Source organism: Oncorhynchus masou, chromosome 33, assembly GCF_036934945.1.
Source record: "Oncorhynchus masou masou isolate Uvic2021 chromosome 33, UVic_Omas_1.1, whole genome shotgun sequence".
In the NCBI taxonomy this organism is placed as follows: Eukaryota; Metazoa; Chordata; class Actinopteri; order Salmoniformes; family Salmonidae; genus Oncorhynchus; species Oncorhynchus masou.
In genome coordinates, this window is record NC_088244.1 from 18,801,997 (window position 1) to 18,817,431 (window position 15,435).

At 43.2% G+C, this 15,435-nt stretch overlaps 1 protein-coding gene across 1 annotated transcript in view; it reads left to right on the forward strand.

The window, feature by feature from the left end:
• Nucleotides 1-15,435, forward strand: part of LOC135527960 (plexin-D1-like) — a 120,279-nt gene that overhangs the window by 65,234 nt on the left and 39,610 nt on the right. Inside the window, exons 15-20 of the mRNA XM_064956658.1 lie at nt 9,546-9,685; nt 10,056-10,235; nt 10,841-10,925; nt 11,060-11,326; nt 13,099-13,248; nt 15,058-15,172. Coding sequence (XP_064812730.1) covers nt 9,546-9,685; nt 10,056-10,235; nt 10,841-10,925; nt 11,060-11,326; nt 13,099-13,248; nt 15,058-15,172 — 937 coding nt within the window. The remainder of the gene's footprint in view (nt 1-9,545; nt 9,686-10,055; nt 10,236-10,840; nt 10,926-11,059; nt 11,327-13,098; nt 13,249-15,057; nt 15,173-15,435) is intronic.

Here is a 15,435-nt window from a genome sequence, read left to right on the forward strand (position 1 = left end):
CATACTGTTGTGAAGAAGTTTAACGCCGGATTTGGATACAAAAAGATTTCCCAAGCTTTAAACATCCCAAGGAGCACTGTGCAAGCGGTAATATTGAAATGGAAGGAGTATCAGACCACTGCAAATCTACCAAGATCTGGCCTTCCCTCTAAACTTTCAGCTCATACAAGGAGAAGACTGATCAGAGATGCAGCCAAGAGGCCCATGATCACTCTGGATGAACTGCAGAGATCTACAGCCGAGGTGGGAGACTCTGTCCATAGGACAACAATCAGTCGTATATTGCACAAATCTGGCCTTTATGGAAGAGTGGCAAGAAGAAAGCCATTTCTTAAAGATATACATAAAAAGTGTCATTTAAAGTTTGCCACAAGCCACCTGGGAGACACACCAAACATGTGGAAGAATGTGCTCTGGTCAGATGAAACCAAAATTGAACTTTTTGGCAACAATGCAAAACGTTATGTTTGGCGTAAAAGCAACACAGCTCATCACTCTGAACACACCATCCCCACTGTCAAACATGGTGGTGGCAGCATCATGGTTTGGGCCTGCTTTTCTTCAGCAGGGACAGGGAAGATGGTTAAAATTGATGGGAAGATGGATGGAGCCAAATACAGGACCATTCTGGAAGAAAACCTGATGGAGTCTGCAAAAGACCTGAGACTGGGACGGAGATTTGTCCAGACCTGAATCCAACCGAGAATCTGTGGAAAGAACTGAAAACTGCTGTTCACAAATGCTCTCCATCCAACCTCACTGAGCTCGAGCTGTTTTGCAAGGAGGAATGGGAAAGAATTTCAGTCTCTCGATGTGCAAAACTGATAGAGACATACCCCAAGCGACTTACAGCTGTAATCGCAGCAAAAGGTGGCGCTACAAAGTATTAACTTAAGGGGGCTGAATAATTTTGCACGCCCAATTTTTCAGTTTTTGATTTGTTAAAAAGTTTGAAATATCCAATAAATGTCGTTCCACTTCATGATTGTGTCCCACTTGTTGTTGATTCTTCACAAAAAAATACAGTTTTATATCTTTATGCTTGAAGCCTGACATGTGGCAAAAGGTCGCAAAGTTCAAGGGGGCCGAATACTTTCGCAAGGACCTGTATATATACATATATGTCAGAGTGGCATTGGAGTAAGATACAGTGACACAGTATATAGTACAGTATGTACATATGAGATGGGTGATGCAATATTTACACACAATTAAAGTGACTAAGATACCGTAGAATAGTATAGCGTACAGTTTATACATATGAGATGAGTAGTGTAAGATACAGAGACATTAATAAAGTGGCTAGTATTTAATTTCCTTAAAGTGGCCAGTGATTCCTAATCTATGTCTGTAGGCAGCAGTCTCTGATGTGCTGTAAATGGCTGTTTAACTGTCAGTGGTGTAGTATAGAATAAAATACAGTATATACATATGAAATGGGTGATGCAATATGTAAACACAATTTAGAAGTGACTAAGATACCGTAGAATAGTGTGGAGTGTGGTTTATACATATGAGATGAGTAATGCCTAGATACGGAGCATTATTCAAGTGGATAGTGATCCTTTTCCTTAAAGTGGCCAGTGATTCCTAATCTATATCTATAGGCAGCCGCCTCTGATGTGCTAGTGATGGCTATTTAGCAGTTTGATGTTCTTGAGATAGAAGCTGTTTTTCAGTCTCTCGGTCCCAGCTTTGATGCACCTGTACTGACCTCACCTTCTGGTTGATAGTGGGGTGAACAGGCAGTGGTGGTTGATGTCCTTGATGATCTTTTTGGCCTTCCTATGGCATCGGGTGCTGTAGGTGTCCAGGACAGCGTGAAGTTTGCCCCTGGTAATGTGTTGGGCGGACTGCACCACCCTCTGGAGAGCTTTGCAGTTGTGGGCGGTGCAGTTTCCATACCAGGCGGTGACACAGCTCGACAGGATGCTCTCAATTGTGTATCTGTAAACGTTTGTGAGGGTTTTAGGTGTTAAGCCAAATTTCTTCAGCCTCCTGAGGTTGAAGAGGCGTTGTTGCGCCTTCTTCACTACACTGTCTGTCTGGGTGGAACATTTCAGTTTGTCAGTGATGTGGACGCCGAGGAACTTGAAGCTTTCCACCTTCTCCACTGCGGTCCCATCGATGTGGATGGAGGAATGCTCCCTCTGCTGTTTCCTGAAGTCCACGATCATCTCCATAGTTTTGTTGACATTGAGTGACACCACACTGACACCACACTCATAGAGCCCTCACTTCCTCCCTGTAGGCTGTCTCATCGTTGTTTGTAATCAAGACTACTACTGTTGTGTCGTCTGCAAACTTGATGATTGAGTTGGAGGCATGCTTGGCCATGCAGTCATGGTTGAACAGGGAGTACAGGAGGGGGCCTAGCACGCACACTTGTGAGGCCCCAGTGTTGAGGATCAACAAATAGGTGTTGTTTCCTACCTTCACAAACCTGAGGGCGACCTGTCAGGAAGTCCAGGACCCAGTTGCACAGGAAGGGGTTCAGATCCAGGGCCTTGAGCTTGATGATGAGCTTGGAGGGTACTTTGGTGTTGAATGCTGATCTATAGTCAATGAACAGCATTCTTACATAGGTATGCCTCTTGTTCAGATGGGACAGGGCAGTGTTCAGTGTGGTGGCAATTGGATTGTCTGTGGATCTATTGGGGCGGTAAGGAAATTGAAGAGGGTCGAGGGAGTCAGGTAAGGTGGAGGTGATATGATCCTTGATTAGTCTCTCAAAACATTTCATGATGACAGAGGTGAGTGTTACGGAGTGATAGTCATTTAGTTCAATTACCTTTGCTTTCTTAGGTACAGGGACAATGGTGGCCATCTTGAAGCATGTGGCGACAACAGACTGGGATAGGGAGAGATTGAATATATCTGTGAACACACCAGCCAGCTGGTCTGCACATGCTCTGAAGATGCGGCTAGGGATGCCATCTGGGCCGGCAGCCTTGTGAGGGTTGAAATGCTTAAAAGTCTTACTCACATTGGAGAAGGAGAGCCCTGTATTTTCCTCAAAGCGAGTAAAGGTGTTCAGACTGTGTGTGTGTGTGTGTTGCTGTATTACTATATGGCTGTACAGTGAAATATATCCTAGCTCCAGAAACCTGTCATATGTGGATGAGATGAACCCAAGACCTCAGTACAGAACAATACTAAATACTCCCCAAGGCTTCAGTTGAAATATGTTACAGACAACAATTTATTTAGCTTGAGCTGAGGAAACCAAAAGTATGGACTACATAGAACTTATAGATGATTTGAATGATCCAATTATAGTGCCACTTTAACCACATTTCCATCCCCAGTAAAGACATACCTTATGAAAGAAAATCCCGACAACTATGATGAAAACAGGACGTTTCGGTACAATTGTATAAATGTCGACAGATCGTTTGTTTGTTCGACATCGCGTGCTCGTTTAGTGTCAGTAAAGTTAAATATGCGAGAAATGTGCAAATATTGATCTAATAACCATCATATTGAAGTAAACTTGGAGTCACGCGATGATATGGTATGTGGTCCTCCCACTACGACTCGGGAAACCATGCAGTTTATTAGGTTACATGTGAAAATGATCAACTTCACAAGGAGGTGAAAGTACACGGCGATGAGCTTGATGCTCCTTTCCAATAAATATTGAGGGTCTTACTCTAGTCACATCATGATGATTGATGCTTGACTGCCGTTTGACTGTAGACTAGCCTACCCACACTGTTGTATCTGATAGCTGTTGGCTCGAGTGCATGTGCCCAGACCAGAGTAGACACATTTGCTTTTTAACAGTTTTTGTGACAAAATGGTTAAAAATGCAATGAGAAACACATTGAACTTTAGATTTTTATTTGGTACGTGAAAACTTCAACCAAAAAGTACATTTTGTGTGCACTACGTCATCACGCTCTGATTTTCATCTGCATCATGTACATTTGGTGGGAACACACCACTGGTGTGAAAATTAGTATGTTTTCTTCACGCATATATTTGAATATTCACATGAACATCTTTTGCTAATTGGATGGAAAGCGAGCTAATAAATGAAAAACAGCAAGACTGCTGCCTCACTCGGAGGTTTGTACAGTAGCAGAACAGCAACGCAGCCACATGGCACGCTACCGTTTTTTTCAATTGCTAACAAGCATCGGTCAATACTGAAGTCACTTTTTCAAAACTCTTCACACATTACCAACATATATTTTGGCCAAACAGTTCATCTCACCTTTAGCTTGTTCGACATCAACACTTCCCACAATTCTCACTCAGGAAGCATACATTGTCACTCATAACACACTGACCCAAAAAACATTAACAACAGGGAGCAATACATAAACAATGAACTTTCTCTTTCAAGTTTGAATGATTTTTTACATAAATCAGTATTTCATTATAGAATAAGAATAACGCCTTTCATTTATTGACTGTACTAACGTACACAGTTGAAGTTGGAAGTTTACATACACCTTAGCCAAATACATTTAAACTCAGTTTTTCACAATTCCTGACATTTAATCCTAGTAAAAATTCCCTTTCTTAGGTCAGTTAGGATCACCACTTTATTTTAAGAATGTGAAATATCAGAATAATAGTAGAGAGAGTGAATTATTTTCACTTTTATTTCTTTCATCACATTCCCAGTGGGTCAGAAGTTTACATACACTCAATTAGTATTTGGTAGCATTGCCTTTAAATTGTTTAACCTGGGTCAAACGTTTTGGGTAGCCTTCCACAAGCTTCCCACAATAAGTTGGGTGAATTTTGGCCCATTCCTCCTGACAGAGCTGGTGTAACTGAGTCAGGTTTGAAGGCCTCCTTGCTCGCACACGCTTTTTCAGTTCTGCCCACAAATTTTCAATAGGAATGAGGTCAGGGCTTTGTGATGGCCACTCCAATACCTTGACTTTGTTGTCCTTAAGCCATTTTGCCACAACTTTGGAAGTATGCTTGGGGTCAATGTCTATTTGGAAGACCAATTTGCGACCAAGCTTTACCTTCCCGACTGATGTCTTGAGATATTGCTTCAATATAGCCACATAACTTTACTCCTCATGTAGCCATCTATTTTGTGAAGTGCACAGGTCCCTCCTGCAGCAAAGCACCCCCACAACATGATGCTGCCACCCCCGTGCTTCATGTTTGGGATGGTGTTCTTCAGCTTGCAAGCTTCCCCCTTTTTCCTCTGATGGTCATTATAGCCAAACAGTTCTATTTTTGTTTCATCAGACCAGAGGACATTTCTCCAAAAAGTACGATCTTTATCCCCATGTGCAGTTGCAAACCCGTAGTCTGGCTTTTTGTATGGCGGTTTTGGAGCAGTGGCTTTTTCCTTGCTGAGCAGCATTTCAGGTTATGTTGATATATTTAGGACTCGTTTTACTGTGGGTATAGATACTTTTGTACCTGTTTCCTCCAGCATCTTCACTATGTCCTTTGCTGTTGATCTGAGATTGATTTGCTCTTTCGCACCAAAATACGTTCATCTCTAGGAGACAGAACGCATCTTCCCGAGCGGTATGACGGCTGCGTGGTCCCATGGTGTTTATACTTCCGTACTATTGTTTGTACAGATGAACATGGTACCTTCAGGCGTTTGGAAATTGCTCAAGGATGAACCAGACTTGTGGTCTACCATTTTTTTCTGAGGTCTTGGCTGATTTATTTTGATTTCCCCATGATGTCAAGCAAAGAGGCAGTGAGTTTGAAGGTAGGCCTTGAAATACATCCACAGGTACACCTCCAATTGACTCAAACAATGTCAAATAGCCTATCAGAAGCTTCTAAAGCCATGACAATTTTCTTGAATTTTCCAAGCTGTTTAAAAGCCACAGTCAACTTAGTGTATGTAAACTTCTGACCCACTGGAATTGTGAAACAGTGAATTATAAGTGAAATAATCTGTCTGTAAACAATTGTTGGAAAAATTGTGTCATGCACAAAGTAGATGTCCTAACCGACTTGCCAAAACTATAGTTTGTTAACAAGTCATTTGTGGAGTGGTTGAAAAACGAGTTTAAATGACTCCAACCTAAGTGTATGTGTCCAACTTCAACTGTATGGACCAAGAATGAATCACAAATGCAGCAATTTGCTTAAATAGCCTTTATTTTTTCTATAGCTTTGCATATAGTAATTTACTTCTGAAAAGAAGTTTAAACAAATTCATGAAATTCCAGGGCTGCAATAATTACAAAATAAAATATCAACATGTATTGTATAATCACTCATACTGTACAGTACTGTGGGGGTTCTAGTTCTCATCAACATGTATAGTATAATCACTCATACTGTACAGTACTGTGAGGGTTCTAGTTCTCATCAACATGTATAGTATAATCACTCATACTGTATAGTACTGTGAGGGTTCTAGTTCTCATCAACATGTATAGTATAATCACTCATACTGTACAGTACTGTGGGGGTTCTAGTTCTCATCAACATGTATAGTATAATCACTCATACTGTACAGTACTGTGAGGGTTCTAGTTCTCATCAACATGTATAGTATAATCACTCATACTGTACAGTACTGTGAGGGTTCTAGTTCTCATCAACATGTATAGTATAATCACTCATACTGTACAGTACTGTGAGGGTTCTAGTTCTCATGTATAGTATAATCACTCATACTGTACAGTACTGTGAGGGTTCTAGTTCTCATCAACATGTATAGTATAATCACTCATACTGTACAGTACTGTGAGGGTTCTAGTTCTCATCAACATGTATAGTATAATCACTCATACTGTACAGTACTGTGGGGATTCTAGTTCTCATCATCATGTATAGTATAATCACTCATACTGTACAGTACTGTGAGGGTTCTAGTTCTCATCATCATGTATAGTATAATCACTCATACTGTACAGTACTGTGAGGGTTCTAGTTCTCATCATCATGTATAGTATAATCACTCATACTCTACAGTACTGTGAGGGTTCTAGTTCTCATCAACATGTATAGTATAATCACTCATACTGTACAGTACTGTGGGGATTCTAGTTCTCATCATCATGTATAGTATAATCACTCATACTGTACAGTACTGTGAGGGTTCTAGTTCTCATCAACATGTCTAGTATAATCACTCATACTGTACAGTACTGTGAGGGTTCTAGTTCTCATCATCATGTATAGTATAATCACTCATACTGTACAGTACTGTGAGGGTTCTAGTTCTCATCATCATGTATAGTATAATCACTCATACTGTACAGTACTGTGAGGGTTCTAGTTCTCATCAACATGTCTAGTATAATCACTCATACTGTACAGTACTGTGGGGGTTCTAGTTCTCATCAACATGTATAGTATAATCACTCATACTGTACAGTACAGTGAGGGTTCTAGTTCTCATCAACATGTATAGTATAATCACTCATACTGTACAGTACTGTGAGGGTTCTAGTTCTCATCAACATGTATAGTATAATCACTCATACTGTACAGTACTGTGGGGGTTCTAGTTCTCATCAACATGTATAGTATAATCACTCATACTGTACAGTACTGTGGGGGTTCTAGTTCTCATCAACATGTATAGTATAATCACTCATACTGTATAGTACTGTGAGGGTTCTAGTTCTCATCATCATGTATAGTATAATCACTCATACTGTATAGTACTGTGGGGGTTCTAGTTCTCATCAACATGTATAGTATAATCACTCATACTGTATAGTACTGTGAGGGTTCTAGTTCTCATCAACATGTATAGTATAATCACTCATACTGTACAGTACTGTGAGGGTTCTAGTTCTCATCAACATGTATTGTATAATCACTCATACTGTACAGTACTGTGAGGGTTCTAGTTCTCATCAACATGTATAGTATAATCACTCATACTGTACAGTACTGTGAGGGTTCTAGTTCTCATCAACATGCATAGTATAATCACTCATACTGTACAGTACTGTGAGGGTTCTAGTTCTCATCAACATGTATAGTATAATCACTCATACTGTACAGTACTGTGAGGGTTCTAGTTCTCATCAACATGTATAGTATAATCACTCATACTGTATAGTACTGTGAGGGTTCTAGTTCTCATCAACATGTATAGTATAATCACTCATACTGTACAGTACTGTGGGGGTTCTAGTTCTCATCAACATGTATAGTATAATCACTCATACTGTACAGTACTGTGGGGGTTCTAGTTCTCATCAACATGTATAGTATAATCACTCATACTGTACAGTACTGTGAGGGTTCTAGTTCTCATCAACATGTATTGTATAATCACTCATACTGTACAGTACTGTGAGGGTTCTAGTTCTCATCAACATGTATAGTATAATCACTCATACTGTACAGTACTGTGAGGGTTCTAGTTCTCATCATCATGTATAGTATAATCACTCATACTGTACAGTACTGTGAGGGTTCTAGTTCTCATCAACATGTCTAGTATAATCACTCATACTGTACAGTACTGTGGGGGTTCTAGTTCTCATCAACATGTATAGTATAATCACTCATACTGTACAGTACTGTGAGGGTTCTAGTTCTCATCATCATGTATAGTATAATCACTCATACTGTATAGTACTGTGAGGGTTCTAGTTCTCATCAACATGTATAGTATAATCACTCATACTGTACAGTAATTACCACGTCAACAATGGCAATTTCCTTTGCATCTGATACTATTCTGCCTCTCCCTCCTGTGGGAGGCAACCTTTGGTTCCTACTGGAAAACAAACAATCAATATATTTCAAAATGTCAGTACATGTAAAAATGTGAACATACTGTATTGTACTGCAATAATAGTTCAATTATCATTGAAGGATGCACATCTCACCTTTTGTTTTAACGGAAAATTCGTACTATTGATGCAACTATTGAACGCTGCAGATTTGGTTGCACCCTTAAACCAGCCTCTCTCAAATGAGAACATCGTTTACAACATGGTCAATTATTGTGGCCCTTATCTCATCAGAGACCAGCGCTCTTGGTCTTCCTCTGCTTTGTCCTCCACGCAGTCTCCCTCTCGCTCCCTGTCACTCTTCTTTCCCCATCAACCTGTCTTCCTTGATCTATGTTTCCAAACTAAATCATTCCGAAGCCGTCCTCTTATGTCTGTTTGGTAACGAGACTAAAAACAGGACACTTGGGTAGGTTTCAGCTGAAATTGCAATCAGCTTTGTTTGGAATCATTACATTTTCTGCTGAGATTTTCTATATGTTTCAATCTGGTTACTGCAGAAATGCACAACATTTGCCATCATTCTGTTTTGAATGTGTTTTTAACAGTTTTGGAAACAGTGTGTCAATATTTGAAAACGTGCTGCAAATATATAGTTCTGCATGTGGTGGAGTATGAATGAGAAAAGAGTTAATGGATTTCAGAGAATGTGGTCATTGAAAGCATTTTGTGTGAAAGCAATGAAAAATGATTCACAGTTTGGTCCACATACACTTCTGTTTCGCTGACTGTGTGAAGAGTTTTGACAATCTAACTTCAGATTTGACCAATGCATGTTAGCAATTGAAAAAACCAACATAGTAACAACATGGCACATTAATATGTCCCACCTCCACCCAGGTCCCCAAGCTGCTGTCTATGGAGCCTAGGAAAGGCTCTCGTTCAGGGGGAACCAGGGTGACCCTCAGGGGGGAGTACCTGGACACTGGCTCTCAGGTCAGAGTCAAGGTCAACGGCACCCAGGACTGCACCATACTCACGTGAGTCTTAATGTGAATTATTACATCGTCTTCACTGTTGGACTTGTATGTTGCTGTGCTGAATCTGTAGGCTTTGTGTTACTCTAAAGGAGACAGTCCTGTTGAGTTGTTTGGTTATATCGTGCGTGAGGTATTGTTATTTCTTCAGCTGCTGCATTTGTTGTCTGTTCAGAGGCTGTGTTTTGGTTCTTGGCTGTATTTATGGAAACTGTCTTGGTGTGTGGTTTTATTATGCTGATTGTGTGGTATTATTGTGTGTGTGTGTGTGTGTGTGTGTGTGTGTGTGTGTGTGTGTGTGTGTGTGTGTGTGTGTGTGTGTGTGTGTGTGTGTGTGTGTGTGTTTGTGTGTGCGTGTGCGTGCGTGCTCCAGGCTAACCAAAGACACCATCGAGTGCACCATACCTGCGGCCCTGCACACACACACTGAGGCTGTGTCGGTGTGTGTGGAGTTTGAGGATATTCCCTGTCAGAGCGCTGAGCTTCTCACCCAGTACATCTATGAGAAAAACCCCACCATCAGCTACATCAAACCCAGGAAGAGCTACCTCAGGTTCACACACACACATACAATACATACATATACACACACACACACACAGACGCACACACACACACACACACACACACACAAACAGACACACACACACAAACAGACACACACAGAGAGAACAGTCACTATTCTGCATTGTTCCATTGGTAACTCTAACATTCCATAGTTTCCATTTATCCAGTGTTTCAAAGATAAACAACAGTGTTATATTGACAAATGAGAGTATGAAATCATGCAGAAAATATTATTGCATTAATTATACACCTCTTGTAGTTCCATTACACCCCATAATCTCTCTTGGAGGGTTTCTCTGGAATCCGACCACAGAGATGACATACTGAGTTAATGTCTTCCTGATGCTCTGTGGCTTCTCCAGGCCTGTTTCTGTGTGTGTGTGTGTTGGTTTTAAATGACACCTCATGTGTGAGACAGACCTCTGAGAGAGAGCACAATGGGTCTGATTGGCATGTGTGCTGACACTGACTGTGTGGTTTTGTGTGCTCTCTGTCTCTAACCAGAGTGGCTGTCTGTGTTCCCTATTTCTGACCGTATGTGTTTGCGTGTAGTTGTTGTGTGCTCTGACCATAAGCTGTTGTGTGTTCCAGTGGCGGTCGGACCATCACAGTGACGGGGAAAGGTTTTGACCTGGTGCAGAGCGTCAGTATGGAGGTGCTGGGCATCGGACAGGATGTGAGTCATAACAGGGAACCTCTCTGGTAGAATAGATTAACTCCTGAAGTATCTAACATCTTAGAAGAAGCTGAAAAACGGAAGTGAATTAATAGAATGGACTCCTTTTTCTCATCCTCATTGTCTTTCCTCAGGCCTGTAAAGTGCAGTCTCCCTCCATGATCACATGCTCCTCCCCCGCCTCCAGCCAATCCCAGCAGGCCACGGTAGAGTTCTTGCTGAATGGAGTTCTCTACACGGGAGATGGCCCCGCCTTTGACGGCCCAGACCAGGAGGAAGAGGAGGAGCCTCACAGAGGTCACTTCCTGTTGGAGTATGTGGAAGATCCTCAGTTCTTCACCGCCAACAAAGAGAAGCTGATCAAACACCACCCTGGAGAACCACTCACACTCATCATCAATGTGAGTGACAGCCCAGTGCACCAATGGGAGAGGGTGGAGCAGGATGAGAAGTAAAAAGCCCATTGACCAGGGAGATTAGTGGACTTGCTCCAGGAACTGTCCATTCCTGTCAAGCTGGATGCACTCTGAGAATAGTAGAAAGACATGTCTCAATGGCTTTGTATTCATACTCTCTTTAAACAGATCAAAGACTGTGTAGCTCTGAATCATGACTTGTATTTATTTAAGACTGAGGCTGTTCCTCAGAGATGGAAGTACAGGACAAGAACACCACCTCTAAGCAGAGAACCCAGTCAGCCATGTTTGTGTGGGATCCTGTCTGTATTATAGCTGACTTATGCTACTGCCACATAAACTACTGCCTCACATATGAGGGAGGGTTGAGGGTTGTAATGCTAACGGTTGTAAAAACTGTAAATATACTGGCGCTGCTGATTTATACAGGCCTTGGTGCCGGAAGTGAGAGACAGACAGCCGAAGTTGCAAAGACTAGCAGAAATAGGGCTTTGAACATCGGTTGGTCTGAGTTCTTCTCTCTCTCCGTCTCTGCCCCTGTCGCTCTCTTTCTCTCTTCTGCATGTGTGTGTGCGTGTGTGCGTGCGTGTGTGCATGAGTGTGCGTGTCAGGATGGGGCCTCCTTACAGGAATGGCAGCCTCAGCCTTGTCTACTTTGGTGAAAGAGGGGAGGGGGGTATTCAATGTTGCTTCCTGTTTTCTTTGGGAAGGTGGATTCCACTTTGGGTGGACCTAGTTTGTGGAACACTGACTCGTGTGACCGTGTGTGTATGTGAGTGGGCTGGACCAGGTTGAGAGAATGTTGGGTGGAGTTGAACGGGTTTGTTTGATGGGGATTGTTGTTTGGTTAGATCCTATGTGAATGACCTCTGTTGGAATGTGGTGGGTTTTGTTTGCTTTCATCCCGTTTTGGCCCTAGGTATTCATTGTTCCGTGCGTGTGTGTGTGTGTGCGTGCATGTGCGTGCGTGCGTGCGAGTGCATGTGCGTGCATGTGCGTGCAGAAGTGTTTGTTGACAGAGACCCAGGGGGTGGCATCCTGCAGAGGGGACAGGACAGTACAGGGTCCTGAGGGTGTAATCACAGAGGGGAAACACACTAGGAATAAACACACAACCTCTCCTCTACACTCCTCTTCTGCTCCTCTCCTTTCCTCTCCTCACTCAGCCATGTCAGTCCACTGTTGTGTGTGTGTGTGTGTGGGGACCAGTGCTCAAAACACTGACTAAGGAGAGGCTGATGTTGTGATGGACGGGTGTCAGTCCCCTGTTGTGTGTGTGTGTGTGTGTGTGTGTGTGTGTGTGTGTGTGTGTGTGTGTGTGTGTGTGTGTGTGTGTGTGTGTGTGTGTGTGTGTGTGTGTGTGTGTGTGTGTGTGTGTGTGTGTGTGTGTGGGGGGGGACCAGTGCTCAAAACACAGACTAAGGAGAGGCTGGTGTTGTGATGGACAGTGTCAGTCATGACTGTCAGTGTTTGATTCTTTAAGTTGAACTCTCACACAGTTTGTGAGGAGAAATGTTGTGAAACAGTTTGGCACAGGGATACTCAGTGTGACAGATGAATGACAGGCCTGTGTGTGTGTGTGTGTGTGTGTGTGTGTGTGTGTGTGTGTGTGTGTGTGTGTGTGTGTGTGTGTGTGTGTGTGTGTGTGTGTGTGTGTGCGCCCGTAGGTGCGTGTCAGCTGTGCCTATCCGAGCCAGACCATGGTGTCCCTAGTGTTCTGACTGACCGGTGGCTGTTTTTGTTTGGGTTTGGCACAGAAAGGACCGAGCGATCTGGAGCTGGCACCAGAGGAATACTCAGTGATGATTGGCTCCTATCCCTGTGACATCAGCTTCCATAACAACCAGCTGTTCCACTGTACCATCAACGGTTCGCTGGGCTCCAGTGAGGGAGAACTGCCTGTCACAGTGAGTACAACTACATCAAATTCTAAGGCTACTAATTAGGACCACTTTATTATCATGATTTTGAATTTGTGTCCAGTTTGGTTTTATGTACTGACTTAACTATGTCCCCATGATTCAGCTGAGAGCAGAGAGACAAGCAAGATGACAGGCCCCTCTTGGTCAGGGTGTAACAGTAAACCTAAATTCTAATAGTTTATGTCTATTCATCTGTAATCTGTTCATCTCTTGTCTGTCCAGCTCAATCACACACCCTCATATGCACACGTGCAGGGGGTAACAGGCACACAAGCACACACGCATGCAAGCATGTATGCAAGCGTGCACATGTACACACATACACACACACACACACACACACACACACACATGCACACACCACTACCTGGGCTTTCATTTCAATTCTACTGTTTCAGAAGGGACCTTGGGACAGTGGCCTTGTCCACATGTTTTGGTTTTGTGTCAGAAGTCTCTTTATAATAGAAGGACTCAATAAAGCCACAACCAAACTTACTCTGATAAAGTCCCCACCTCTTCTCTTCCTCCCTCTCTCACTCTTTTCACTCTCTCTTACTCCCTCCCCGCTCTCGTCCGTTTCCTATTTCAGTCTGTTTTGAGAGGGTATATTAGGGAGAAACAGACATAAACATTTTACCTTTGATCTGAGTTAGACAGTCAGACATGGCCATTCTATCAGTCTGTTAGTCTGTCCCTCACAGATGGTCAGTGAGGCATGAGTCACAGAGGGAGGGAGGGAGGGAGGGAGGGAGGGAGGGAGGGAGGGAGGGAGGGAGGGAGGGAGGGAGGGAGGGAGGGAGGGAGGGAGGGAGGGAGGGAGGGAGGGAGGGAGGGAGGGAGGGAGGGAAAACACACTCTCTCTCTCAGGATGTCCATAAATAAACACATGCAATTAGCAGACAAACACGGAGGGCAGGGGTCAAACAAGATGTCATAACACCAACGGGTGGCCAGCCCTCATCTCTCCTGAGAATGTGTGTGTGTGTAGTTATATTTGTGTTGTTTGTGTGCTAGGTCCCCCCAGTTTAAAGGGAATGCAAATGATTATCTTTGGGGCATTAAAACAACCCTTTTGATTTATTCAGTGACTTTTCAGCAGCATACCGCTACCTATTTTTACCTCTATTTCCTTTGGCTCAGAAGTGAAGCTGAGCCTCTGTATGGGGCGCTGTAGGGGCTTTCTGTACCCCAACGAAACAGGAGCACTTCTATCCACCACACCAGTCCCACTCTTTTTTTCCCTTTGTTTTTATGGTTTGGACAAATAAACAGTCAGACCAGAGAGAGAGAATCCACTAATTCCCCTCCTCAGTCTAGTAACAGAAGGTTATGGAGTTGTAGGACCAAGAGGTAGACATACTGAATTTCGGCAACAAGGTTGGGATAGAAAATTGGGTTAGTCAGTGCAAGGAACTGAGTTGCAGATGTGTTTTAGATAACAGGGTATGAATATTGGAGAGAGGCTGAGTCCATATTGGCCAACCAGAAAGCAGAAGTGGAAGTCAACCCTCCAGTCACATGTGGGTCATGTGGTTGACTCATACCATCACACACATTCCAGTGTGTGTGTGTGTGTGTGTGTGTGTGTGTGTATGTGTGTGTGTGTTAGTCTAAATGTGTATTTGTCTGATTGTGTGTCAATGTGAGACTGTGTGCATTTCTATTCTCTCTTTCAAAGTCCTCAGAGTCTATGTTACAGACCTGCTAAACACTGTTCTGTCCCCAATTCCCTATTTCCTCTCTCCTCATCCCTCCGTCTTCCCCCCTCTCTTTCCCATCCCTTGCCCTCTCTAGGTGCGGGTGGGTAACTTTGAGAGGATCATAGCCAAGGTGCAGCTGGGAGGTAGTGAGCTGGCCATTGTGGTGTCCATCGTGGTGTGCTGCGTGCTGCTGCTGCTGTGCACTGTGGGTAAGTGTTTGGCCTTGTGTCGCCACCGGGGGTGATGGATGCTTGGCTGCCTTGGCGACGGATGCTCCTTGTCAGAGAGATAAAAGGATCTCCGGGGTCAGGGTCTCCCCCTGTCTACACAGCACAAAGACACCACTGTGTGTGTGTGTGTGTGTGTGTGTGTGTGCGTGTGTGTGTGCTTGTGTGTATTCTCATGCGGTTGTATGTCTGTGTGTGTCTGTTTTTATTATGTGTGTCTGGGTGTGTGTGTGTCTCCGACAAGT